Source organism: Panthera uncia, chromosome A2 (genome assembly GCF_023721935.1).
Source record: "Panthera uncia isolate 11264 chromosome A2, Puncia_PCG_1.0, whole genome shotgun sequence".
NCBI classification, from domain to species: domain Eukaryota; kingdom Metazoa; phylum Chordata; class Mammalia; order Carnivora; family Felidae; genus Panthera; species Panthera uncia.
Window position 1 is genome coordinate 10,318,675 of NC_064816.1, and position 27,930 is coordinate 10,346,604.

Consider the following 27,930-nt stretch of genomic DNA (forward strand, 5'->3'; position numbering starts at 1 on the left):
AAATTGCACCAGTATTCTTCTCAAAGCTAGAACAAGCAATCCTAAAATTTGTATGGAACCACAAAAGACCCCAAATAGCCAAAGTAATATTGAAGAAGAAGACTAAAGAGGGAGGCATCACAATCCCAGACCTTAGCCTCTGCTACAAAGCTTTAATCATCAGACAGTATGGTATTGGCACAAAAACAAACACATAGACCAATGTAATAGAATAGAGACTCCAGAATTGGACCTAAGATCTTATTTTTAAGCTATCTGTACACCCAAGTGTTTCTTGAACTCACAACCCCAAGTTCAAGAGTCATGCACTCACAGACTTAGCCAGGTGCCTTGAGCATGGGTCTCTTGATCTCAGGGTCATGAGTTAGAGCCCCCACATTTAGCAAGAGATAACTTTTGAAATAGATGATAGATAGATAGATAGATAGATAGAATCACATTTATATTTTTATCAATGAGGAGTTCACTTTTTCCATTCTATTTAAGCAATAGGGCAGACGCTCCAATTTGACTTTTTTTCTTCCTGTTAAGGTTGGATTTCAACACAAAATGTCCTTACCCAAGAGAAGAGAAATGAATTAACTGAAAGACTAAAATTCATTTTCCTCCAAAACAATTTTATTGGATGAATGTCTATATTATATTCCCTTTAGTGCCATTACAAATTACCACACAAGAAGTTCACAAGAAACAAATTTATGCTTTTGCAGTTTAGAGGTTAGAGACCTGAAATATCCATGGGCTAAAATCAAGATGTCTGTAGGGCCTGGTTCCTTCATGGATGCTCCACGAGAGACTATTTTCTTCCCTATTGTGGTTTCTAGGGACAACAAACATTCTTTGGCTTATTGCCCTTTCTGCATCTTGAAAGCCAGCAATGTGGTGTCCTCACATCTCTCTCTGATCCAACTACTCTGCCTTCCTCTCCAACATTTGAAACACCATGGTGATTACGTTAGTTCCACTACATAGTATTGGCCAATCTTAGTTTAAGGTCAGCTGATTAGAAGCCTTGCTCCAGGGGCACCTGGGTGGCTCAGTCAGTTGAGTGTCCGACTTCCACTCAGGTCATGATCTCACAGTTTGTGGGTGCGAGCCCCGCATCAGGCTCTGTGCTGATCTCTTGCTCAGAGCCTGGAGCCTGCTTCAGATTCTGTGTCTCCTTCTCTCTCTGCCCCTACCCCTGCTCACACTTTGTCTCACTCTGTTTCTCAAAAATAAATAAATGTAAAAAAAAAATCTTTTTTAAAAAAAAGAAGCCTTGCTCCATTTGTTACTTCAATCTCGCCCCATACTATAAAAAATAACATATTCAAAGTTTCTAGGATTTAGAATGTGGAAAATATCAGGAGGCTCTCATTCTGCCTGCTAGAAAGTCTTCTCCAAAAGTATTTTATTTGATGTCACTCCAAGGCCCTTAAATAAAAGGAACAAACAGAATTTATCACAGCCCCTAGAATGACCGGATGCACTTGTCATTCCAAATTCTATGCAAACACAACTTGCTTTGTGAAGAAGACCTACAACCACCTGCCCCTTGATCTATCCCAGGACCGCAGCCTTGCTACTCAAAGAGGTCCTCAAATCAGGACCTGAAGCATCAACATTGCTCAGGAGCTTGTTAGACACACCGTATCTTGAGCCCACCAGCACCTGCAAAATCAGAATCTGCGTTTAAACTAGGATCCTAGGTGATTCGTATGCACCTTGAAGTTGGAGAAGCACTGGGCTAGAGTAGGTTTTCACACATTCTCAATTTGGCCTTTGAGGCAGGATGATGATTTGTGTTGGGAGCTGTCCTGCTCACCACAGGTGTTTAGTAGCATCCCTCAGACATTGTCAAATACCCCCAGGGGGAAAGACTCATCTCTGGGTGGGAACCATGGGCACAGAGTTTGAAAAATGGAGCACCCTGACAGAATCCAATCAACAGCTACCCCTTTCTGAAACCATAACCTTGAGAAGATCACTAAATTCTTCAAGCCCCATTTCTCCATGGGGAATGGAGTTCACAACAGTATTCCTCACAGAATGAACTTTTATAAAGATTAAATCAGGCAATTCCTAGAAGCTGCTAAACTCAGATAATAGTGCATAAAAACATCTAAATATATCTCTTACAATAAACAAACATTTTATAATGGCATTTTAAATACTGGCTCTGAACTTGTGATATAAGTATGAAATCCCTAATTGTTTTTGCAAAATTGTCATGAAGCCCATGGGTGTAGTGCCCAAGGTTTTATATCAAAGGAAAAACTTAACATCTCTGTTGAAAAGGGGAAAAGTTACTTTCTAGAGATGTCAGGGGCTGTGTCTCCACCACAATCAATGCTTTGAAGAATCCAAGGGACTTGGTCAAGATCAATTTCTCAGTCTCCAACAAGAGAAAATGTTCACTCTGGATTGGGATAAGGTGCTGGGAGTTCAGATCTCTGAAAGGCAGCAGAAGTAATAGAAAAAGAGTAAGAAAGACTGGCTTCAAATGGCTTATCACCTGGTCTCCTAGGAACAGGAATTCAATGGGAATAATTTCCTTTCTGTCCACACGGGTGTCCCACAGGGGAATCACATGCCTCAAGGTGGGAGAAACAACAGTGAAATGTGCCTAATAAGCAGACCTAAGAGGCTGTAAATACCTCCTCTGCTGCAGCCGCACAGTGTGTACAACATCAGGCTGGACAAGACCTGGTCATTTCTTTTGCAGTCCTAAGTCTGGATGGGACACCGAAGTTTGACCCATCCTTGCTCTCACATCTGGAGACAGAGCTTCAATCCACCATCCAACGAGATAGGTATTTTGATTTCTATGCAGAGACCTTCCTCTCAGAGACCCCATCTAGATGAGCTTTACATCCCAGTAAGTGCTGCAGGAGAAGGTCAAGAGAATGAAAGTCAAGAACATTTTCCTGAGGTCACCTGAGAGCCAATCTAGCCTAGCCAGAGCTGAGAGTTTGCTGTAGTTGTTTGCTGGCTTGATTAGTAAATTGATTGATTGTTGTATTTATGATGCTATAAATAGAAGTAAATATTGAACTCAGAAATGCAAGGTTCAACGTTAACAACTAGATGATAATAATGGAAACTTAATTAGGGGGAGATGGGAAACATAAAAGTAGGACCTAAGACCAAGGATCTTCACAATTAACCAGGGTAGAAAAGTCAAGTATTAGCTGTGGAGGGATACACTGTGAACTGGGGACATGTCTTTTCATATTTAAGATAGGACATATTAGACTACATTTCCGTACTGATGAGAAAAATCCAGATGAAAGAATTCTCCCAAGTACGTCCTGCAAAAGGGGTACATGAAACATACATATCACTGTACCTTCTCTCTTGAGTATTCAAATGAAATTTTGTAGGGGCACCTGGGTGGCTTAATTGGTTGAGTGACCTACTGTTCATTTTGGCTCAGGTTATGATCTCAGAGTGCGTGGGATCAAACCCCTTTGTTAGGCTCTACACTGACAACACAGAGCCTATTTGTGATTTTCTCCCCCCCGCCTCTGCCCCTCCCTCAGTTATGCTTTCCTTCCATATCTGTCAAAATAAGCAATTAAACATTTTTTAAAAGAAGATTTTAAATGTATTATGTGAAAATGGTATGCTAATGAGCTCCCTTCACAATTAGCTCATTACCTGTGAGCCTGAATATATTCTGGGTTAGCTAGCCACCCACTTTCTCTATTGAAAATTGTCTGTGGAAGTCCTTGGAGTTTGTATAGTGGGGTTGGAATGGTTTTATTCCTGTTTTTTGTTTCATTTTTCCTAAAAAAGAATTGGCATTTATTTCACCCACTTAGCTACTTGCCATTTCTTTTTTATGAATGCGTAGATGTATTTGAGCAGAATGTGTGAGAGTGTATAAATTTTGAGTGGTCAAGTCTGACTTAGTCATAATGTATGCCCTCCACTGTTTTTTCTCTTTTTATTCATTTATTTCTTTTTTTTGCTGAAATAATAGTTCTGTCACCTTAATAGTCTTCCCTTGTGATGAACTGCTTTCCACAAAATGAAAGTAAATATCCTTCTCATAAATCCCCCCCTTATATATATATTTCTAACTAGTTTTCAGCTCTCTGTATTTCTTACTTATTTCTAAAATAGAAATTCCATCACTTGGAAGGCATTCTTCCACGTTTGACTAAGAATCACTTTTACCTTCCATAAGCATACCTGGCCCATCTATCTTTATGTGAGATGAATTTAAACCTTATGTATCACTTACTCTCCACATAAAAGACTTTCCATTTTCTGTTATTCCCAAGTCCTTAGCGATCTAATATAGAGTTGGACCCACGACAGTATCACTTAATTATTACTCTTTTAAATCCTTTGGTTCAGAAGTTGGTTTGGGGTCTTCCTTCAATTTTGTTTCGTGCAGTGGTTTTGAACCATTTTGCTTAACCAAAGTGCCTCTTTCTTTCAACAGAAGAACTTAGAAACCTAAGTTTCTCTTTCTTTCAAAAGTCTTCATTTATTTTCAAACTTTTCTGTGTTATGCACACAAACATATTCACACACTTTCAATTCAAGTGTACGAAGACACTCATGCGTATCATAAATACTCTTTATGTTCTGCACAATCTTTTTTCCTAGCTCTTCTCCCCCAGGCCTTCTGAGTCAGTAGTAACTTACACGTGTTTTTCTAGTCAACCAGTGTGATGCTGATTCATTAGTTCTTTTTTCTTTTAAAGATTTTATTTTTAAGCCATCTTTACATCCAACATGGGGCTCGAACTCACAACCCCAAGATCAAGAGTCACACATTCCCCCAACTGAGCCATTCATGATTCATGATTTCAACACCTGCATGATATTTCATGGTGTGGCTGTGCCATTTACACTTTTGATGGTCTTTCATATTTTTTCTCATTAAAGTACTATTATATCAATGCTACAAAACCTTGTTAAATGGTTAAAACCATGGTTTTCAACAAAAGGTGATTTTGTCCCCCAGAGGATATTGAGAAATATTCAAAGACATTTTGGGCTGTCACAACAGGCCAGGGATGTTCTAAACATTCCACAGTGCACATGACACTCCCACCACAGAGAAAGATCTGGCCCAAAATGTCCATAGTGCAGAGACTGAGAAACCCTGACTTAAAGAATATCTGTATTTTTTTAAAGATTTTATTTTTTAAAAGTAATCTCTACACCCAACATAGGACTTGAACTTACAACCCTGGGATCAAGAGTCGCATGCTCTACCAACTGAACCAGCCAGGCACCCAAAGAATGTCTGTATTTTTAATATTTTTAACTGTCTTCAGAGCCTCCCCAAGATACTGTAACACTTCACAATTCTGAGTGCAAAATTAGAAAGTGCCCCTTTGCTACTTATTTAAAATTTTCAACCCCACTCAATGTGACAGCCTTTTGAGTGTTTTCTCGGGGTGATGGGTGTGAAAGAGATTTCTTGTTGGTTTTTTAAACTACTAATGAACTCAAGCAAAGAGTCATATATTTGATCACCGTGTTCATTTGCCTATTATTATTATATGTCCACAAATTATGTGTTTATTTTTCTATAATTGTCAGCATTTCAAATCGTTGTTGTAAATCAGTTTCTCTGTTGACTTTCATTAGGTATTTCGGGCCATAAAATAGTTTTAAATTTGTTTAGTTAAACGTATCTATCTTCTTGCTTCTGAGAGTTTTTTCTGCCTTAATTACAATGTTTTCCCACCAGTAGATTTTATATGTAATTTTCTAGATATGCATCTAAAATGGAATGGTTACTCTTACACTGGGGGTTTGCTTAATACTTCGGATTTTTAGTGAGATGTGTGAAATAAGGAAGCACCACACTTCCTTCCACGTAGAAAGCCTTCGTGCCAGCTTTCACTCAACAATCCAGTCTTTTCCGACGACACTTAAATGCATCTTTGTCGAGTATTAAATGCCCACATATAATGAGACCTAATTCCGCATCCATTCAACAAATACTAAAAGAGCATCTGCTGTATGCCAGAAATTTCTAAGAACTTTATATATTATACTCTTTTATTTCCAGGTCTTGTGGAGTTTTATTATTCATCTGGGTTGATTTTGTTGACTTACTGCTCCTGTAGATCATGTTTCAGTTACTGCTCAAAAATCCATTCAATTTTGGGGCACCTGGGTGGCTCAGTCGGTTAAGCGTCTGACTTCAGCTCAGGTCATGATCTCCCAGCCTGTGAGTTTGAGCCCCGCATTGGGCTCTGTGCTGACAGCTCGGAGCCTGGAACCTGCTTCGGATTCTGTGTCTCCCTCCTTCTCTGTCTCTCCCCACTCACACTCTGTCTCTCTGTCTCTCAAGAATCAATAAAACATTTAAAAACATTTTTTAAAACTCCATTCAATTTTTCTTAATATGGCTGTACTGAAACTGCTCTTTTTAACCTGATTTTATTTCCTCAGTCATTCTTTGTATTTCATAGTGTCTCATTTTCTCAAATGTGTTTCTATATAAGTGCATATACACCCACATACTTTTGTAAAGAAGAAGATGAAGAGAAGTTCCTGCTCCTTTGGTAATCAACGTCACGACAGACAGGAGTGCAGCGAAACAAATGTGAGTACAAGTAATGTATTTGGATAAGTTACATGAAGATTATTCAGAGTTAGAGGATAGACTGTCATGGGGTGTGTGGGATTTCAGAGTCTGGGGAGGACTTTACGTGTTGAACAAGGAACAGAACCATGATTAGCTGTGCTCATCAGACTTGTCAAGAAAATGACTAAAACCCAAAGCCTGAGAATATCAAATACACGAAAAAACAATATGTCACATAAGACAAGTGATAAAGAGGCTTACCTCATTGTCTGTTGGACCATATAAAAACTGATTAGCCAAATGAATACGGAATACACACGGGAAAATTAAGCCTTCTGCTCTCTGCTATTTGGTAAGAAAAATGCCCATATTTTGTGCACTGTTGCTTTATTCTCTTGTTATGTTCAATCTGTGAGGTGTTTCACACCATACAGATGTCACTAGTTTTGTCCAATGGACAAATTTATTTTTGCTCTTTAATTATTTTTGCAGGGTAAAAATGGGATATAACCAAGATTGAATACCACCAGCACCATTCTCTCTCTCTCTCTCTCCCTCTCTTTCTTTCTCTGTTCATTGAACCCATTTTTTTTTATGTTTTTTTACATACAGATCTGAAAGTGACCATTCCGAAATGGAGCCCTAAGACTATTTGTCCTTCGGAAGCTCTGAATAGGAATTTCTGGGTACTACTTCTACCTTCTTTCTGGGAAAGGTAATGTGATGTGTTTGCATTCATATCCTAAACAGTGTGTTAAGGCAGGCAGGGGGAGGTGAGAAGGACAGAGAAGTAACACACACCAGGAAGAGTGTGCTGTGTTGTGTGTATGTGAAAGCGTGTGCTGTGTGTATGTGTGTGCTGTGTTTGTGTGTGTGTGTGTGTGTGTGTGTGTGTGTGTGCTGTGAGAGCAGTCAGAGCAGGGGTACATGGGATCCTCTATTCCAAGGCCACTGTTGTAACACACAGGCCAGACTCAATCAACAGATGATACTAAGGAGGGATGTTCAATGGACAGGTCGCTGTTATAACCAAATTAATAAAGTGCAAGAGGTACATGGTGTGGTTGAGGGATTCCCTGTGTCTTGACTTTAAGCGGTTGTGAGGTCACATGGTTCTACAAATTTCACTGCAACTATCTCTCATCTCTCTCCCTCTTGTCCATTCCACTCAACACACTGGCTTCCTTCTGAGTCTTGATTCTTCTGAAAAAAGCACATCCTCAGGGCCTTTGCACTGGCCTTCCCCCTGCCAGGAAGCTTCCTGTCTTCCACTCTCTCTTCCTTGAAGTTTCTGTTCAAATGTCACCTTAGCTGATCTTGACTGAAAACGCAACATAGCAGCCCATCCACTCTCTCCTTTTACCTGCTTTCATTTTCTTCATAACCTCTGACACCAACTCAGGATAATTCAATTTTTATATATGCATATATCCTATTACAATCATTGAATTGTAGGGATTTTTGCTGTTCATCATCCTCTACTTAATGACGTGGAAATACTGAAAACATGGTCAACACTATATATAGTCCTCAAATGCATGAACAATTTCTTATTGAAACTGTACAATACCCAGCCTGTAGGGGAACATCCAATGTTGGGAATGAAAATTCCTAATCAGAGAGGAAATGGGATCCCCTGAAGGGGCCCAAATCCAGTCACAAAATATTGAAGTTACTTTCTTGATTAGAAAATATAAATTGTAGCCTTTGAGCAATGTGGGCCATGCCCATTGATGTGAAGTTTTGTCATGTTATTTTCCCCTTTACTGGTAGTCACCTCCACCACATGGACCCAGGAAACAATACAGGAATTTCAGAATTTCTTCTTAAGGGATTTTCAGAAGAACCAGAACAGCAGCTCCTCATATTTGGGTTTTTCCTCTCCATGTACCTGATCACTGTGTTTGGGAATCTGCTCATCATCCTGGCCGTCAGCTCTGACTCCCACCTCCACACCCCCATGTACTTCTTCCTGGCCAACCTGTCCTTTGTAGACATCTGCTTCACGTCCACCACCGTCCCGAAGATGCTTCTGAACATCCAGACCCAGAGCAAGGTCATAACCTATGCAGGCTGCATCACACAGATGTATTTTTTCACACTCTTTGCAGGATTAGACATCTTTCTCTTGACTGTGATGGCTTATGACCGCTTTGTGGCCATCTGTTGCCCCCTGAACTACATGGTCATCATGAACCCCCGGCTCTGTGGACTGCTGGTTCTGGTGTCCTGGATCACTAGTGTCCTGCATTCCTTGTTAGAAAGCTTAATGGTGTTGCAACTGTCCTTCTGTACAGTCTTGGAAATCCCCCACTTTTTCTGTGAACTCAATCAGATGATCCAATTTGCCTGTTCTGACACCTTTCTCAATAACATGGTGATGTATTTTGGAGCTATGCTGCTGGGTGGTGGTCCCTTCATTGGGATCCTTTACTCATACTATAAGATAGTTTCCTCCATACGTGGGATCTCATCAGCTCAGGGCAAGTATAAAGCATTTTCCACCTGTGTGTCTCACCTCTCCGTTGTCTCTCTATTTTATTGTACTGGCCTGGGAGTGTACCTCAGCTCTGCTGCTACCCAGAGCTCCCACTCAAGTGCAACAGCCTCAGTGATGTACACAGTGGTCACGCCCATGCTGAACCCCTTCATCTACAGCCTGAGGAACAGAGACATAAAGGAGGCTCTGATGAGATTCTCTGGGATGGCAGCTACAAAAGGGCCAATTGTCCCGGGCTGAAGAAGTGACATGATTGCAGGGCTCCAAGCCTGAGTCAAATGTTGAGATTCTTTGATCAGACTGTGGAAGTGAAATATTCCTCTTCTGTTTTTTCCTGGAATTTCTATTTTTTTCCAACCTCTCTGTACAATTTTGTAACTTGCTTGATTAAGCTTCGTGATATCTTTGATATCCAAGAAATTTTTCCTTTGTCATTTTCCTACTCACCCAATGTTATTCCTCACCTTGGATGTGAAATATTTGGCATTTCTCATTTATTTCAAAGGACTAGATGGATATGTTAAGAATAATCTCTTTTCAGGGCACCTGGGTGGCTCAGTTGGTGTAGCATTGGACTTCATCTCAGGTTGTGGTCTCATAGTTCATGAGTTCCAGCCCCACATCGGACTCTGTGCTGACAGCTCAGAGCTTGGAGCCTGCTTTCAGATTCTGTGTCTCCCTCTCTCTCTGCCCCTCCCCCACTTGTTCTCTCTCTCTCTCTCTCCCTCTCTCTCTCAAAAATAAATAAACATTTAAAAAATTTAAAGAATAATTTCTTCTCAAAATATATCATGGTGAGTATTTTTCTTTTGTTTGACTGAAAAAAAAGTAATGAGTGATACTACTCCTATGGAAAGTCTACTCTTGGCCACCACAGCTAGTTATGTAAGTTTATAAGAGAGAAAGATCTGAGGCCACTGTGCTTCACTCTTGTGAACATCATTCCTTTGTATGTCACTACCTTAACTGCTCTTCCTGATGATGCAGGATGTACTAGTTGTTATAGCCAATCTTGTTCCATTACACAGTTTTGTCACCATGCTTACCATAGTCATTGGCAAAAAAAAAAAAAAAAAAAAAAAAAAGATAATAAAATACATGTCTCCAAGTGGAATCTACACAGAAAGACAAATATGGAAAAAACAGATTGATATAATATGGCCTTAGGGTCAAACTTGACTTTAAGTATGATGAAGCAGAATATTAAATCATACATTTATTACTATGCAAAATATTTCTTTCTCAGGCACTTCATCTACTCATTGAATTATGGAATATCAAGGTCCATTTGTAAGGTGAATTCCTTAAGATGAAAGGTGGGTGGCATGTTTGGAGTTTTATTAAATCATTTTCTGGTTTCTGTTCAAGAATTCCCAGTGCTCCATACAAATATGATTTCTTCCGTTTCTCTAAATGACGTATCTCCCACTACTTGGAATTTTGCCATAACCACTAAACGGGCAGCCGATGAGCAATATCAATATCAACCATTAAATATCCTCCTCCTAATCACTGGGTGACTCACCAGCAAGCATGGATTCCCGTCCAGGTATGTGATTCAGAATCACAAGTTTTGTGCAAATACGCATGTCCTTCCAGCCTTTCCGTGTTATTTCAAAGGGCTTCAATTGACTCATTTTTTTAATACAGTTACATGAAATAACCTTAAGGGACAGAATAATCATAACGCTCACTTCAACTATCAGAACAAACGCCTAGAATGAAAAGAATCCGACTATGACAAATGCCCTCAGTTCCGCCTGATTTGATTATTATATCAGTTAGCTATTGCTGCATACAAAGCATCTTTTAAAAAAAAGTCGCTTAATATAATGTCTTTATTATGGAATGGGATTGTAGAGTAGGGGGTTGTTCTGATCTCTGCTGGGATCCTCATGAGTCTATCGTCAGGTGCAAGTCTCTGCATTGATTTTCTTTTTTTTTTTTTTTTTTTTTTTTTCCACGTTTTTTATTTATTTTTGGGACAGAGAGAGACAGAGCATGAACAGGGGAGGGGCAGAGAGAGAGGGAGACACAGAATCGGAAACAGGCTCCAGGCTCCGAGCCATCAGCCCAGAGCCTGATGCGGGGCTCGAACTCACAGACCGCGAGATCGTGACCTGGCTGAAGTCGGACGCTTAACCGACTGCGCCACCCAGGCGCCCCATCTGCATTGATTTTCTAAGGTTCATCCGTGATGTGAGTGGCTGTCTTGCTTTTCTGTTTTGAACCACTTTATGTCATTTTGCTCCATATATATATATATATATATATATATGCTAATATTCTAATCTACAAAAAAAATGACACTATCAAACGTGAATTGTCTTATTTTAATCCTACTATTTCAATATTCACATGTCAACTTTTGTTTTTTCACAGTTGGTAGCGTGAGATCTCCCACCCCATTAGGTGTTAACTGTACACCAATTAGGCCCTGAGTCACACACCACTAGATGTTTAAATTCCAATTGGGTTTTTTGGAACATTAGCACAGGCGTTAACTGTATATATTTAAAGTGTACAATTTTCGAAATTGAAAGAATTGTTGAAAAATCAGGGATACCTTCTGCATGGTGCCGTGTATATGGAACTCAGGAAGGTGCACAGTAAGTTTGAACTGCTTTGTTTGGTAATCGTTAGGACGTAATGCCCCTAGCCTTCATTTTCTTCTGAAGGCAATGTGGAATAATGAACATATCGTCAAAGGATGTGGTGAGGAAAGATGACATGTGTAGAAATACTTTGTTGGGTCCAAAGAATGTTCAAGAATAAGGGTTGTGTGTATACAAATGTATGGGTATGTATGTACGTTTTTCTTTCAATCACTCACATACACATATGTACATGTGTAAGACCCATAACTCTCATTATAACTCATTATAACTTACCTGTTGTGTTGAAAGCTTGAGAGAACTTGGAGGGTAAAGAAAGGAAGAGAATGAAGGTTTGCATTAACATGAAATTCTAGGAATGTGGAGATGTAGACAAAAAAAAAATTAGAGTAGAACAGGTGGTCTTTATTTTAACAATGAATCTCTTTTCGTATCCTAATCCCAGAAGCGTCAAAGACAGAAACACATTTACATTTATGCAAGGAGAAATTCTCTGTAGCAGCTAATAGGGCTGAATATCTCCAGACTGACTTTAGGTTTTGTTTCTTCTACTCAAGTTGGCTTTCAACACAAAATGCCCTTTTACTCAAGGAAACTAAGTGAAGGAGTTGAAAGATGTAAATTCCATTTTTTCAAAGACAGGTGTATGGGATAAATGTTTTTGTCACTTTTCTATTACCAATTACCACACTAAGGGTTCAAAAGAAACCAATTTCTACTCTTCCGGGTCTGGAGGTCAATGTTGAAAATGAGTCTCATGGGGCTAAAATAAAGATGCCTCTGCAGGACACAAGAGAGCTTGAATTCCTGCCCAGTTATGTGATTCCAGGTCACCATATTTTCTCCACAAAAATGCATGTCCTTCCAACCTCTACTGGTTACCTGAGTAGAATCCTCAGTGGAGAAGATTTTTTCTAATAGTCATCCAAAATGAATTTGAATAACAGAATGATCATGAATGTTGCTGTGTAGCAAACCATCCTGAGAGCAAATGGCTTGGTAGAATGTCTTTAGTATCAACTGGAATTGTATGGTGACGAGTTGTTCTAATCTCTGTTGATGTCCTCAAGGGACTTGAGTCAGCTGTGTGTCAGCTGGGGAGGCTCTGCTGATCTCGCCAGGGCATTCTAATATAATTGGAGCTAAGCTAGCTACCTGTGGCTGGTCCAGGGTGGCCTTGGCTTGGACAGCTTGGCTCTGCTCCACATGTCCACACTTCTGGTAACCCACCTTGTTTTATTCACTTTTTGGAGGCAGAGTTCCAAGAGAGAGCAGCAGAAATGCACAAAGACCTCTGAGGTCCCCTGTCATTTCTATCAAGTTCTGCTGCCCACACTAAATAAAAAATCCTAACCCATCCCAATTCTAAGTTGGAAGAGTAGTCTCCACCTCCTGATGGTAGGTGCTGCACACATGGCCAGAGACATGGCTACAGAGAAAGACCGGCATTTGGGGCCATCGCGGCAAACAGTCTACAACTGCTGTAAATTTCAATTCAAAAGGTTTCATTTCCAGGACAGCTGGGTGGCTCGGTTGGTTAAGCATCCACTTCAGCTCAGGTCATGATCTCGTGGTTTGTGAGTTCAAGTCCCACCTCTGCACTGATTGTACAGAGCCTGCCTAGGATTCTCTCTCTTTCTCTCTCTCCCTCACTCTCTCTCTCTCTCTCTCTCTCTCTCTGCTCCTCCCCCATTCATACTCTCTCTGTCTCTATCTCCAAATAAATAAATAAACACTAAAAACAAAGTTTAATTTCCACTTCCACAATTCATCAATGCAATTATCTCAGAGAAGACAGTGAGAATGAATTAGGGGCATAATGAGCAGTTATGGAAATTCTACTCCTGGGGGTCAGGCTTTCTTCCAGATATAACCCCTTGCCTTTAGATCGCCATTCCTAGTCTAAGAAAAGATCAAAGAAATTAAAGGTTTTCTTTCCAGATGCCTCAGAGAGACCAGGGACCTCATATCAAACTCATGATTAATGGAGCTAAGAACTGCTGTATCACTGATGCGATCTTCATGGCACCCTTCTGTTGATACTGTTTTCCTATTGATTGACCTTCCCATTGACATACTCACAAAGGTTTTCATTCTGATACTGTTTTTTTTTTCCATGGGGAGGATTCTGCTGGGTGGCGGTGACATTTTTAAATGCAAATGGAAGACAGAGACATAGGAATATTTTTTCTTCACTTTCTAGCTTTATTGAAATTTAATTGACGTATAAAATTGCGGAAGTTTCAGTATACAACCTGGTGATTTCATATACATATCTGTTGTGAAGTGATCATCACAATAGCTTAGTGAATGCATCCATCACTTCACATGGTGACCATTTCCTTTTGTTGTAAGAACATTTACTATGTACTCTGTTAGCGACATTCAAGTATACAACATAATAGAGTTAAGCATAATGACCATATTGTACATTAAGTCCCCAAAACTTATTTATCTTATATCTGAGGGGTGATAGGCTTTCATTAGCATCTTCTCCTTTCCCCCAGTGCCAGCCACTGGCAAACATGAACCTACTATCTGATTCTATGGTTCAAACTTTTATATTTCATATATAAGTGAGATTATACAGTATTTGTCTTTTTCTATTTCGGTTAGCATAATTACCTTGGGTTCCATCCACATTTGGACAAAGGAAAGGATGCCTTCCTTTTTTATTGCTGAATTCCATTATATAGATATGCCATCATTATTAATTCATCTGTCGATGGATGCCATGCTGTTTCCATGTCTTGGTTATTGTGAATAATGCTGCAGTGAGTGCAAGAGTACAGATATATGAGATGTTCGCAAATGTGTGGGAATTAAACCACACACTCATGTATGGTTGGTGGATGAAAGAAGAAATCAAAAAAGAAATTTAAAAATTTTGAACCAAATGAAAATGGAAATACAGCATATCAAAACTTATGGGATGTTGCAAAAGCAGCTCTAAGAGAGCAGTTTATAACAATAAATGCCTACATTAAGACAAATAAAAAGATCTTAAGTAAATAACCTAACTTTATGATTCAAAGACCTAGAAAAAAAAAGCACCAACTAATTCCAAAGCAGCAGAGGAAGAGAAATAACAAATATCTGAGCACACACAAATAATATATAGACCAGAAAACCAATAGAAACGACTAACAAAGTGAAGAACCAATTTTTTGAAAATCTAAGCAAAATTCACATGCCTTTAGTTAGACCAGAAAAAAAAATGGACATGGAGAAGACTCAAATAAATAAAATCAGCAGCAAAAGGTGAAGCCTTATAATCAATACCATAGAATATGGAAGAATCATAGGAGACCACAATGAACAATCTCACTCCGACAAATTGGACAACCTAGAAGAAATAGATAAATCCCTAGAAACATACACACTACCACCACTAAATCAGAAGGAAATGGGAAATATGAACAGATCAAAAATGAGTAAGGATATTAAATCTGTCATCAAAAATCTCCCAGCAAAGAAAAGCCCAGGACCAGAGAGCTTCATAGGTGAGTCCTACTGATTATGTAAACAAGAATGAATTACTATTCTTCTCAAACCCTTCCAGAAACTTAGAGAGGAGGGCACATTCTCAACCTTATTTTCCAAAGTCAGCATTACCCTGACACCAAATCCTAAAAAGGTCAGTACAAAAAAAAAAAAAAGTAAAGAAAACTATAGACCGATATCCCTGATGAACACAGACACAAAATTTTTCAAAAAATATTAGCAAGCTGAATCAAACAGCACATTGAAGGGATTATATTTCATGATCAAATGGGATTATCTAAATAACGTAAAATTGTCTTTATTTACATATGATAACGAATTGAATATAGAAAATCCTGCAGACTCAACCCTTAAGAGCGCCCTCACTGAGATGAGCACCAAGTTATGTATAGAATTGTTGAATCACTATGTTATACTGAACTGTATTGTTCTGTATGTTGATTTTATGTCCTGTACCAATAAAACTTTACTGAACTGAAAATTACACATGTGGCAGACCTTTTGCAGAGACGGCCCCAATGCACGGCTTATCTCTGTATCCGTGTACTTTGCAATGTGACTGCGAAGCTCCTCCCATTGAGAGGTGGGGCCGATTTCTCCACTTCCGAATCTGGACTGAATTCAGTATTTTATTCGCCTTGGCTAAGAGTGTATGGTGAAAACGACAGTGGGCCTCAAGGGTCCTTGGTGTGTTTCTGCTGCGCTCTTGGAACCCTGTCTCTGCCATGGAAACAAGTCCAAGCTAGCCTGCTGTAAGAAGAGAAACCACGTGGAGCAGAGCCCTGTTGCTCTAAGGGTGATCAACCTAGCCTAGCCTATCACCAGCAAGCTCCCAGATGGGGGAACGCAGCCAAGATTAACAGAGCTCCTCCAGCTGACCCACAGCCGACCACCACCTCATGAGGAGACCAACAGAGACCAAAAGACTTCCCCAACACAGACCCCCATGTGATGGATGGAGCTAGAATGTATTATGCTGACCGAAATAAATCAGAGAAAGAGAAATATCATTTGATTTCACTCACATGTGGAATTTAAGAAAAAAAACAGATGAACATAATGCGGGGGTGGGGAGAGAATAAAGGAAACAAACCACGCCAGACTCTTATGATAGAGAACAAACAGAGGGTTGATGAAGGAAGGGGGGGGGGATGGGCTAGATGGGTGATGGGTTAAGGAGAGCATTTGTGATGAGTATTGGGTGTTGTACATAAGTGATAAATCACTGAATTCTACTTCTGAAACCAAGAGTGCACAACCTATTAACTAACTAACATGTAAGTTTAAAAAATTTTTAAAGCGCTATCTTAAATCATATAGGTTTGTCATAGCTTGTTATGCAGCAATAGCTTATTGATACAATAATCAAAATAAACAGAGCTGAGAATATTAATAACCTGCTGCTTCTTATGTTTGACATTTGTTCTGATATTCAAAGGAAGCATTCATAATGACCTGGTTATTCACATTTATTTCAGATAAGGGTACTAAAAAGTGACCACCACTCAGGTTCTTTTCCAGGTAACTGGTAGAGATTGGAAAGACCTGTCTGTTTTTGCAGGGATAACTTGTGGGACTTTCTGTCACAAATCTCAATTTCCAGAGCATTACTGGGCAGGAATTCAAGTTCTTGTCTGAGTTATCCTTTGATCATGAGGATTGAAGAGAGTTTAGAGCATAAAAAAGGCAAATAAATTAATGACAGTGTAAATGCACGTATTGTTCACTCACTCACACTATAATTTTATGACAGAATTTTTAAAGATGAGATATTAAGGTGAGGGCAATGGAAGAAATAATATCATCATCCAATTAAATAATACAAAATCTGCCACTAAAATCTTCACTCCAGTGAATAAAACACTTTAAATATGGACACCAAATATCCCACACTTCAATGAGTAGATGTACATCATCGAAAACATATTTTCCACCACGAAATATGACATGACTCAAAATTTTACTTTATCATATTTCAGGTCTTCTCTGACACTAAACCCAAGTCAAGTCACTCGGTTTATTCAAATTTATCTCTTTATAGATTACATGTGGAACATGTTTTTCATAAGCAATTTTTGCCTTACTATTCTATATCAGGGGTACTGTGGATGCTGAGCTGATAAGAGAGAGAACAGGATCCTAAGGAGGATCATACAACCTCATGACAAAACAAACCAGTTACAAAACAAACTAGTATGTTAAAGTCTACATTATCAGGAGGAGCATTTAAGGCAGTAAGGTGGAAAGGAATGGCAGACACAGAGTGAAAAAACTGTGGTCTCAGAATTTCTCTACAATAAAATTATATAAAGGGCCTCAGTTGCCAAATGTAGTTTATTCCATAAAACTAGTACAGATCGTCACTATATGAGGCAAATGGGAATCTCCAAATTTCTCCTGATTCAAGGCTGGGACTAAATTAGGAAATTAAGAAAACCAGAAAGGAAAAATTGTTAGCTATCAGAAGGAGCAGAATGTTAAACAAAAGGACTTATTTAAATTCAATAAAGCAGTTGAACTTTAGAAAAATTGAAATTCCAGGATATAAATAGAGGGATTAAGTTCTTCTTTCATGATCCAATTAAAGAATCACAATCTCTGGATGTTAAGCATTGAGCCAGCAATCACAGGTTCTTCTGGGAAAATGGCCCTTTTATGACTTCCCTCTGAAAAATAAATTTAGAGCCTCCTTTATGTCTCTGTTCCTCAGGCTGTAGATGAAGGGGTTCAGCATGGGCGTGACCACCGCGTACATCACCGAGGCTGTGGCACTTGAGAGTGAGCTCTGGGTAGCAGCAGAGCTGAGGTACACTCCTAGGCTTGTACAATAAAATAAGGAGACAACCGAGAGGTGAGATGTACAGGTGGAAAATGCCTTATACTTGCCCAGAGCTGATGAGATCCCACGTATGGAGGAAACTATCTTAGAATAAGAGTAAAGGATCCCGGCCAGGGGAGCACCACCCAACAGCACAGCTGCAAGATATATCGCCAAGTTATTAAGAAAGGTGTCAGAACAGGCAAGTTGGATCATCTGATTGAGTTCACAGAAAAAGTGGGGGATATACAAGTGTGTACAGAAGGACAGCTGTAACACCATTAAGGTTTGTAACAAGGAATGCAGGATGTTCATGATCCAGGACACCAGAATCAACAGTCCACAGAGCCGAGGGTTCATGATGACGGTGTAGTGCAGGGAGTGACAGATGGCCACAAAGCGGTCATAGGCCATCACAGTCAAGAGGAAGTTGTCTAAACCTACAAAGAGTATGAAAAAGTACATCTGCATGATGCAGCTTTCGTAAGTTATTATTTTTCTCTGTGTGTGTATATTCACCAGCATCTTCGGGACGGTGGTGGAGGTGACACAAATGTCTACAAAAGACAGGTTGGTGAGAAAAAAGTACATGGGTGTGTGGAGGTGGGAGTCAGAGTTTACAGCCAGGATGATGAGCAGATTCCCAAGTATGGTGACCAAGTACATGGACAGGAACAGCCCAAAGAGGAAGGGTTGCAATTCTGGTTCCTCTGAAAATCCCAGAAGAAGAAATTCTGAATTTCGTGTATCATTGCCTAGTTCCATGTAGTCGATGTGACTATCAAAATAAGAGGAAAAAAGCATGACACGATCATGCATTGCTAATCTGGCTGATACATTATTGTTTATATTCTGCACTCAAGACATTAATTTTTATATTTGTGGATGAAACATGACAAGAATATTAATATCTAGGAAAAAAAGGAAACTATCTCAACATAAAGCCATTTATGAAAAGCCCACAGCAAACATGATACTCAAAGGTGATGCAGTGAACATTTTCCTGTACCATCTGAAACAAGGAAAGGATGCCCGCTTTCACAACTTCTACTCAACATAACACTGGAAGTTCTAGCCAGAGTAATTAAAGAAAGAAGAGGTATCCAAACTGTAAAGTAAGAAATAAATTTATGTATGTAGATGATGTGATCGTATATGTAGAAAATCCTGAAGATGCCACCAAAAAAATTGTATCACCAATAAATTAATTCAGCCAAGTAACTGGATACAAAGCCAACCTGGAAAAAATCAGTTGCATTTTTACATATGAAGAATGAATGATCTGAAAAGGAAATAAAACAATTCCCTTTATGTGACATCCAAAAGAAGAAGACTGTCACCTCACACCAGTCAGAATGGCTAGTATAATGAGACAAGACACAAATGTTGGTGAGGATGTGGAGAAGAGGGAACACTCATCCACGTTGGTGGGAATGCAAACTGGTACAGCCACTGTGGTAAACGGTATGGAGGCTCCTCAAAAAATTAAAAATAGAAATACTACATGATCAAGTAATTCCATTACTGAGTATTTACCCGAAGAAAACAAAAACACTAATTTGAAAATATATGTGCACCCCATGTTTACTGCAGCATTTTTTATAATAGCCAAGATATGAAAGCAACTCGTGTGTCCACTGATACATGAATGGCTAACATAGATTAGTATATAGCTAAGTAGATAAAATATATATTGGTATATATCTAAGTAGATAAAGTATATATTAGTGTGTATATATATATATATATATGTGTGTGTGTGTGTGTGTGTGTTTGTATCTATTAATATATATATTGGTATATATCTAAGATGAAGTATATATTGGTATATATTTGTGTATATATATTGGTATATATCTAAATAGATAAAGTATATATTGGTGATATATATATTGTGTATATATATATGTGTGTGTGTGTGTGTATGTATGTGTATATATATATATATATACACATAGGTATATATAATGGAATATTACTCAGCCATAAAAAGAATGAGACCTTTCCATATGCAACAACATAAGTGAATCTAGAGGATGCTACACTAAGTGAAATAAGTTAGACAAAGACAAACACCATATGATCTCACTTATAGGTATAATGTAAAAACAAGAACAGACAGACAGATACTTAAATACAGAAAACAAACTGGTACTTGCCAGAGGGTAAGTGGGGTGGGAGCAGGGGTAGATAAAGGGTATTAAGAGGTACAAATGAGATCTTGCCATTGGTTACACCATGCATGGACCTAGAGAGTATAATGTTAAGTGAAATAAGTCAGTCAGAGAAAGACAAATACCATATGATTTTACTCATCAATGGAATTTAACAAACAAAACAAATGAACAAAGGAAAAACAGATTCTTAACTATAGAGAACAAAGTGATGGTTTCCAAAGGGGAGGTGGATGGGAGGATGGGTAAAATAGGGGAAGGGGATTAAGAGTACATTCATCATGATGAGCACTGAGTAATGTATACAATTGTTGAAGCACTATATTGTACACCTGAAGCTAATATAACAATGCATGCAAATTATACTGAAATTAAAAAATAAATTTTAAAAAATACAAACTCAAACTCAAAATATTTTTGTAAAATTTATATAATAGCAATTTAATGAAAAAGAATATGAAAAGTCCTGAAAAGCATGAATGACACAGACACACCCTGAAATATTAGGCAATCCCTGAAATAATTAATTAGCATTATACTAGCTGATGGAGGCAAGTCTGTAAAGTTGAGGGAGACAAGCTATTTAAAGTAGACAAGCTATTTAAAAAAAGACAGCACCAGACCCTAAAGGCCATTTACAATGTGCGTAAGATTCTGTTCATGAATTTGTATAAAAGTGTGTGAATATTTGTGTGTGCATAATATAGAAGTTTAAGTTTCAAAAGAAACTGAGAGCTTACGGAACAAAGCCTAGCAGGGAGGGTGATAATAGGTTAGCCATGGACCTCCTTCACACAACTGTATGAAACACCCTGACAGTCTAAAACTATAGAGAGGTATAAAATAATATTAATGTAGTGACATCTTGTGGATCAGTAATTCAAGATTAAAGTGCTAAATACTTGGAAATAAGGGCACCTGGCTGGCTCAGTCAGTAGAGCATGAAACTCTTGATCTTGGGCTTAGGAGTTCAAGCCCCACATTGGGCATAGAGATTACTTTTAAACAACATAAAAACTTGGGGGAGGGCACCTGGGTGGCTCAGTCAGTTAAACATACAACTCTTCATCTCAGCTCAGGTCGTGATCTCATGGTTTGTGAGTTCGAGCCCCAAGTCAGGTTCCATGCTGACAGTGCAGAGCCTGCTTGGGATTCTCCCTCTCTCTCTCTCTCTTTCTCTTTCTCCCTCTCTCTCTGCCCCTCCCCTCTCAAAATAAATAAATAAATAAATAAATAACAAAAACCTGGAAATAAAATAATATAACAAATACAACAAAAAGCCTTTTTTAAAAGTGGGTATGAAGCATTATTTAAAATTATGATTTTATCTTATATACAGATATATATATTAATTCATATTTGTGAAAGAAGAAAAGAGGAACTTTTGTCAAATGACAAAGAAGAATGCCTTCCAAACCATGGTTGAAGGTGATGTGACTTTGAGAAATAGATCTAATTACAAAAGGCCAAAAGGTACAATAAGGAATAACAGAAATGTGGAGACTGGTTGGAAATATGTATAAAAAGTGACTTATTAATTCAAACGATGCAGAAGAACTCTCTACACTTAAAAAAGTAAGAGGTGGGAAGAAGATATACATAAAGAACCGAACATCAAACCATGAAGTTGGTGGGAAAACTCCAATTCTTATATTTGAAAAAATGCAGTCAAAAACAGGAATATAAACACTCCAAACCCACCAAACAAAAGCACAGAACTGGCTCAGACAATTTTCTTTGGTTTTTTTTATGTTTATTTTTGAGAGAGAGACAGACAGAGCATGAACAGGAGAGGAGCAGAGAGACGGGGAGACACAGAGTCCAAAGAAGGCTCCAGGCTCCAAGCCTCCAGCACAGAATCCCACACGGGGCTCAAACTCAAACCGTGAGATCATGACCCGGGCCAAAGTCGGATGCTCAACCGACTGAGCCACCCAGGCACCCCTGGCCCAGACAATTTTCAATAGAGAAAGCCAATGTTTACAAAACCCACAAATATACTCATCCTCACCAGTAAGGAAGTAATTGCAGTGTAAAGCTTTTTTTTTAGTATTTCCTTTTCACCTATTAATTTTTTTTAAATGCTTATTTATTTTGAGAGAGTGGGAGAGACAGAGTGTGAGCAAAGGAGGGGTGGAGAAAGAGGGAGACACAGAATCCAAAGCAGGCTCCAGGCTCCGAGCTGTCAGCACAGAGCCTGACATGGGGCTCGAACCCACAAACCATGAGATCATAACCTGAGCTGAAGTCAGACGCTTAACTGACTGAGCCACCCAGGCGCCCCTTAAATTTTTTTCAATTGATTAGAATATGCAACATGAAAAAGGACACCATGAAATGTATGTCTCATGATCCATTGGTCTGGATCTTTCTCATCAATATGGAAACATACTCAAATTTTCCCTGGCTTACTGCATATCCCTCGTAGCTAATGCCCTATTTCTCTATTCCCCTTAAATGCAAAGATTCTTGGACTTGTGTTCCACTTCTACTGGGACCATCTTATTCCACCCATTACCACTCTTCCATTGCCACTAGTTAATTCTCAACCATCTCCCCACATTGCTGATTTCAATGTTTCCTTTCTTTTTTGGATCATAAATAAATACATTAATTAATGAATCAAGCAAGCCAACAACCACAGTGATGTCCCAGTGCTGGGTTAGGTTGCATTGGCTCTCAAGTAGCTTCAGGTAAATGTTCTCATCCTTCTATTCTCTCTGGCCCTTTCCTGCAGTACCTACTGGGTTTTTGGACTCACCTTCATGGGGGTCTCTGGGAGCAAGGTCTCTGTGGGAAAGTCCGAATTCCTCCCTCAATAGTTGATGGTGGAGACTGAAGCTCTGTTCTCAAACAATACAGCAGGAGTCTCTTAGCCACACTTAGGACTCCAATAGAAATAACCGTGTCCATTCAGCCCAAGGTTGCACATGCTGAGAGACAACAGCAGAAGAGAGATTTTTTACTCCCATCCCTGAGGGCATCATCCCCAATGGGACATTGCTCTGCACAGATAGGAATTTTTTCCCTGTAGTTTCCCTGTTCCCAGGAGACCAGCTTACAAGTCAGGTGAATCTGGTTATTACTCTTCCCTGAACTCACATGTCTCCCAGGGATCTAACCTCCTAGTACCTTACCCCAACCCTGAGTTGAAGTTTTCTCCAAATCTAAGAATAAAGAGGTTTTCTTTACTAGGTTCCTTGCATCTCCCAAATATTGATTCGTGATGGGACACAGCACTGATACCCCCAGAGGATTACTATTCCCTCTTTCAACAAGGTGAAGAACTGTGTTCCTTTGACATAAAACCACAAGTACTACCGTCTTGGGCTTTCATGACACTTGCCAAAACAGTTAAGAGTTCAATGCTTTGACAGAAATTCAGAGCTGTCATTGAGTCTTAATTTATAATACATTTTGTAACTAAAAGGTATATAGTTACATATAGAGTTTCAGTTTCAAAGATGAAAAGAGTTCTGGAATGGATGGTGGTGATGGCTGCCCAACAACATGAATGTATTCAATACCGCTGAGCTGTGCACTTAAAAATGGTTAAGATTGGGGGGCGCCTGGGTGGCTCAGTCGGTTAAGCGTCCGACTTCGGCTCAGGTCATGATCTCACGGTCTGTGGGTTCGAGCCCCGCGTCAGGCTCTGTGCTGACAGCTCAGACCCTGGAGCCTGCTTCAGATCCTGTGTCTCCCTCTCACTCTGTTCCTCCCCCACTTGTGCTCTGTCTCTGTCTCTCAAAAATAAATAAATGTCAAAATATAAAAATAAGTGGTTAAGATGGGGGTGAAATAGGTGACGAGGATTGAGGAGGGCACTTGTCATGGTGAGCACTGGGGGATGCATGGAATTGTTGAATCACTGTATTGTACACCTGAATCTAATGTAATGCTATACATTAACTATACCGGAATAACATTAAAAATAAAATAATAAAAATATAGACAGTGAATAGAAAAAAATGGTTAAAATGGTAAATCTTGTTACATGTATTTTAGCACAACAAGAAAATCTTTAACTAAAAATATATATATTTGAATCTTTTATGCACATTGCCTTGAGATTAGTACCTTCTATGAATTGTCTCATTTAATTTTTTATAAAAGTCCATTTGCCGAGGTGAGTAGTCTTATGAGTCTCATTCCACATTTGCAGAATGGGGCTCAGAAGGGTGGAGTGGTCTACCCAACATTGTGAACTGTTGTGAACCCAAAGGGATGGGCTTTGATTGGAACTCCTTCAATGTGTTTACAGGCCTCTTTCTCTAGCCTGGTCATTCTCATCTAGGGGGGATTTTGCCTCCCAGGATACTTGGAAGGATCTAGTGAAGTGTTTGGTTGTGAGAACTGGGCAGGTGCAATTGCCCTCCTTGTCAGTTGAGGCTAGGAATGCTGCACAGCATCTACTGTTCCCAGGACAACCTTCATCACAAAGAATTATCCACCACAAATGTCAACAGTGAGAAGGTTGAGAAACACAACACTAGACGAGCACCTCTCCGAATTTTGTATGTATGGGAATCATTTGGTTATCTTCCCCAAATGCAGATTCTGATTGGGCAGGGCTAATATGAGCCCAGAAATTCCGCATTTATCTAGCTTCCAGTTGTTCATGCCATAGGTCCTGGTTCCATGGCCACTCTTTGAGTATCAGGGCTGTGGTCCATACAACTCAATAACAACAAAAAAAAAAAAAAAAGAAAAGAAAAGAAAAGACAAGAAAAGAAAAGAAAGAAAACAATCTGATTTGAAAATGCACACAGGAACTGAATAGACATTTTTCAAAAAAAAAAAACATCCAAATGGCCAATAGGTACATGAAAGGATGCTCAACATCATTAATCATCAGGGAAATGCATATCGAAAAACCACAATGAGATAGCACTTCACACCTATTTGGATCACCATCACCAAAAAGACAAGAGATACCAAGTACTAGTGAGGATGTGAGAAAAGGGAACCCTTATGTACTGTTGGTAGAAATATAAATTGGTTCAGGCACTATGGAAGACAGTATGGAGGTTCCTAAAAAATATTAAAACTAGAACTACCATATGATCCTATAATCCTGCCTCAGGGTACATATCCAAAGGAAATGAAAACAGGTTCTGAAAAAGATATCCTCACTCTCATGCTTATTTATTGCAACATTATTCACAATAACCAAGATATGGAAACAACCCAGTGTCAATGGATGAATGGATAAAGAAGATATGGTATATATGTTCAGTAGGATATTATTTAGCCCTGATAACTAAAGCAATCCAACCATCTGCAACAACAAGGATGGACCTTGGGGACATTATGCTGAATAAAATAAGTTAGACAGAAAAAGACAAATACTGTATGATTTCATTTCTCCTTGGAATCTAAAAAAAAAAGAAAGCTGAACTCATAGAAACAGAGAGTGGAACGGTGGTTACCAGGGGCTGGAGGGTGGAGAAGCTGGGGAGATATTGTTGAAGGGTACAAACTTGGAACTGGAAGATGAATAAGTTCTGGAGGTCTGATGCACAGCATAGGGATTATAGTCAACAATACTGTATTATAAACTTCAAAGGTTCTAAGAGACTAGATCTTAAATGTTCTCACCACAAAAATGCAGTGATAATCATGTAACAAGTTAGAGGTATTAGCTAATGCTGCAGTGGAAATCATATTGTAATCAACTCATTGACACTTTAAACTTATACCATGTTTTATGTTAAGTATATCTCCATAAAATTTTGTTAAAGAATAAAGTGGGGGGCGCCTGGGTGGCTCAGTCGGTTAAGCGGCCGACTTCGGCTCAGGTCATGATCTCGCGGTCCGTGAGTTCGAGCCCCGCATCGGGCTCTGTGCTGACAGCTCAGAGCCTGGAGCCTGTTTCAGATTCTGTGTCTCCCTCTCTCTGACCCTCCCCTGTTCATGCTCTGTCTCTCTGTCTCAAAAATAAATAAACGTTAAAAAAAAATTTAAAAAAAAAAAAAAGAATAAAGTGGGAGGGGCGCCTGGGTGGCCCAGTCAGTTGAGCACCCGACTTTGGCTCAGGTCATGATCTCACGGTCCATGAGTTCGAGCCCCGCATCAGGCTCTGTACTGACAGCTCGGAGCCTGGAGCCTGCTTCGGATTCTGTGTCTCCCTCTCGCTCTGGCCCTCCCCCATTCATGCTCTGTCTCTCTCTGTCTCAAAAATAAAATAAATGAACGTAAAAAAAAAATGTTTTAAAGTAATAATTCCAATTGGTCTTAAATGTAACTGTATTTCTTCTATTCTAGTCTCCACACATTTTTTTATTACAACTGAATAAGAATGATGATCAGAATAACAATCAAAATAACTACATGAACACCTTGGTACCTGAAATCCAATTGTTCCTGCCATTCAAAATTCAAGAACTAAGTAGGTCTGGATAGTGAAGGGTTATTTGATTTTTTGTTTGCCTTTAAGATTTTATTTTTAAGTAATCTCTAAACCCAACATGGGGCTCGAACTTACAACCCCGAGATCAAGAATCACAGTGCCTGCCAACTAAGCCAGCCAGAAACCCCTATTTGTTTGTTCTTTTTAATCTATTCTTTAAGAGGTACATGCTGAAGTGGCTTGAATATTTATGAGCAAAGTTATATTTTATCTGGGAATTGCTTGAAAATAATCCTCTCATGGTAAATAGTAGAATGGCCTGGTTCCTGATGAAATAAGACAGGCCACAGGCTAACAATTGTTGGAACTCAGTGAGCACATGAGCACATGGATGGGAGTTCATTAGACTCTTCTTTCTACCTCTGTGTGTTTGGATTTTCCATAATAAAAAAGGTTTTTAATGATCCCGATGGGAGGGGACACATTCTTCTGACATCAGAGATACCCCCAAGAGGACACAACTGACTGAAAATTTTCCCTTTTGATTCCAGTCCCCAGATTCCTAGCAATTATACTGCCCTAAGATTACAATGGAAAACGTTACTTAAGGGGAAACTACGAGAATTCAGCATCGAGTTCAATAAACTTTGCCCCTCACCTTCAGCCCACAAATCTGAGGAAAGAAAGAAACCTCCTCACGCCTCCTAGAAACATCTCCCTGGTCCAGGGATCCACGCCTGGTGCCATTTCCCTGCCACCTCCACCCTTCATCTGCCTGGGAAGACGAGATTCACAAAACAGGTCCTGTAGGTGACCCCGTCTGAGTGGGAAGAACAACATAGCACATTCTTGGGAAATGAAGTAAGAGGAAGGAGCAGTTTCCCCAGCTGCACAGCCAGGGGTAAGGAAACTGGGAAAGTCTAGACATTCAAAACGATTCAATACAGTTGAAGTGTCTAACTGGCTAACCAAGAAGGAAGCTTCAGGCATAGCGGTTGACTCTCTATTAGCATGTTCTTCATCCCGGGCTTGGTCCAGCATTCCCACGGCCCTCTCCCACCTCACTGGGAACTGTCTTCCTCCTAGTTCTCTCTCTGAGGGTGGTGGGGGAGGGTTGGGCTTTCCCTAACACCGTACACAGTGCCCGGTCTCCCCCTGCTCACCTTACGGGCACTTGCACATCAGAGGGACCACGCTCCTCGCAGACTCATACACCCAACAAGCATCCACAGCCACCTTCAGCTGTCTCTGCCAGGTGCATGAACAATGGCAACCTTCTCACTCTGCCTGTTTCTACAGAGATGAAGCGAGACCATTCAGAACAGATTAGCACGGTTCCTGCACCTTGTAAGTGTTAATAAATGTTAGTCTATTGTGTTACTTAAAACTCTTCAATGACTTCCATTTGTACTTGATATAAAATATA

General features: G+C 39.5%; 2 protein-coding genes across 2 annotated transcripts; one reads left to right on the plus strand and one right to left on the minus strand.

Moving 5' to 3' along the window:
• Window positions 1-8,303: 8,303 nt before the first annotated feature.
• On the plus strand, window positions 8,304-9,284 carry LOC125929143 (olfactory receptor-like protein OLF4). Its single transcript, XM_049640065.1, has one exon. It carries the CDS (start codon window positions 8,331-8,333, stop codon window positions 9,282-9,284), a length of 954 nt encoding a protein of 317 aa, XP_049496022.1. The 5' UTR covers window positions 8,304-8,330.
• An 8,532-nt stretch (window positions 9,285-17,816) lies between these two features.
• On the minus strand, window positions 17,817-18,800 carry LOC125929141 (olfactory receptor-like protein OLF4). Its single transcript, XM_049640064.1, has one exon. It carries the CDS (start codon window positions 18,798-18,800, stop codon window positions 17,817-17,819), a length of 984 nt encoding a protein of 327 aa, XP_049496021.1.
• Between the last annotated feature and the right edge of the window lie 9,130 nt (window positions 18,801-27,930).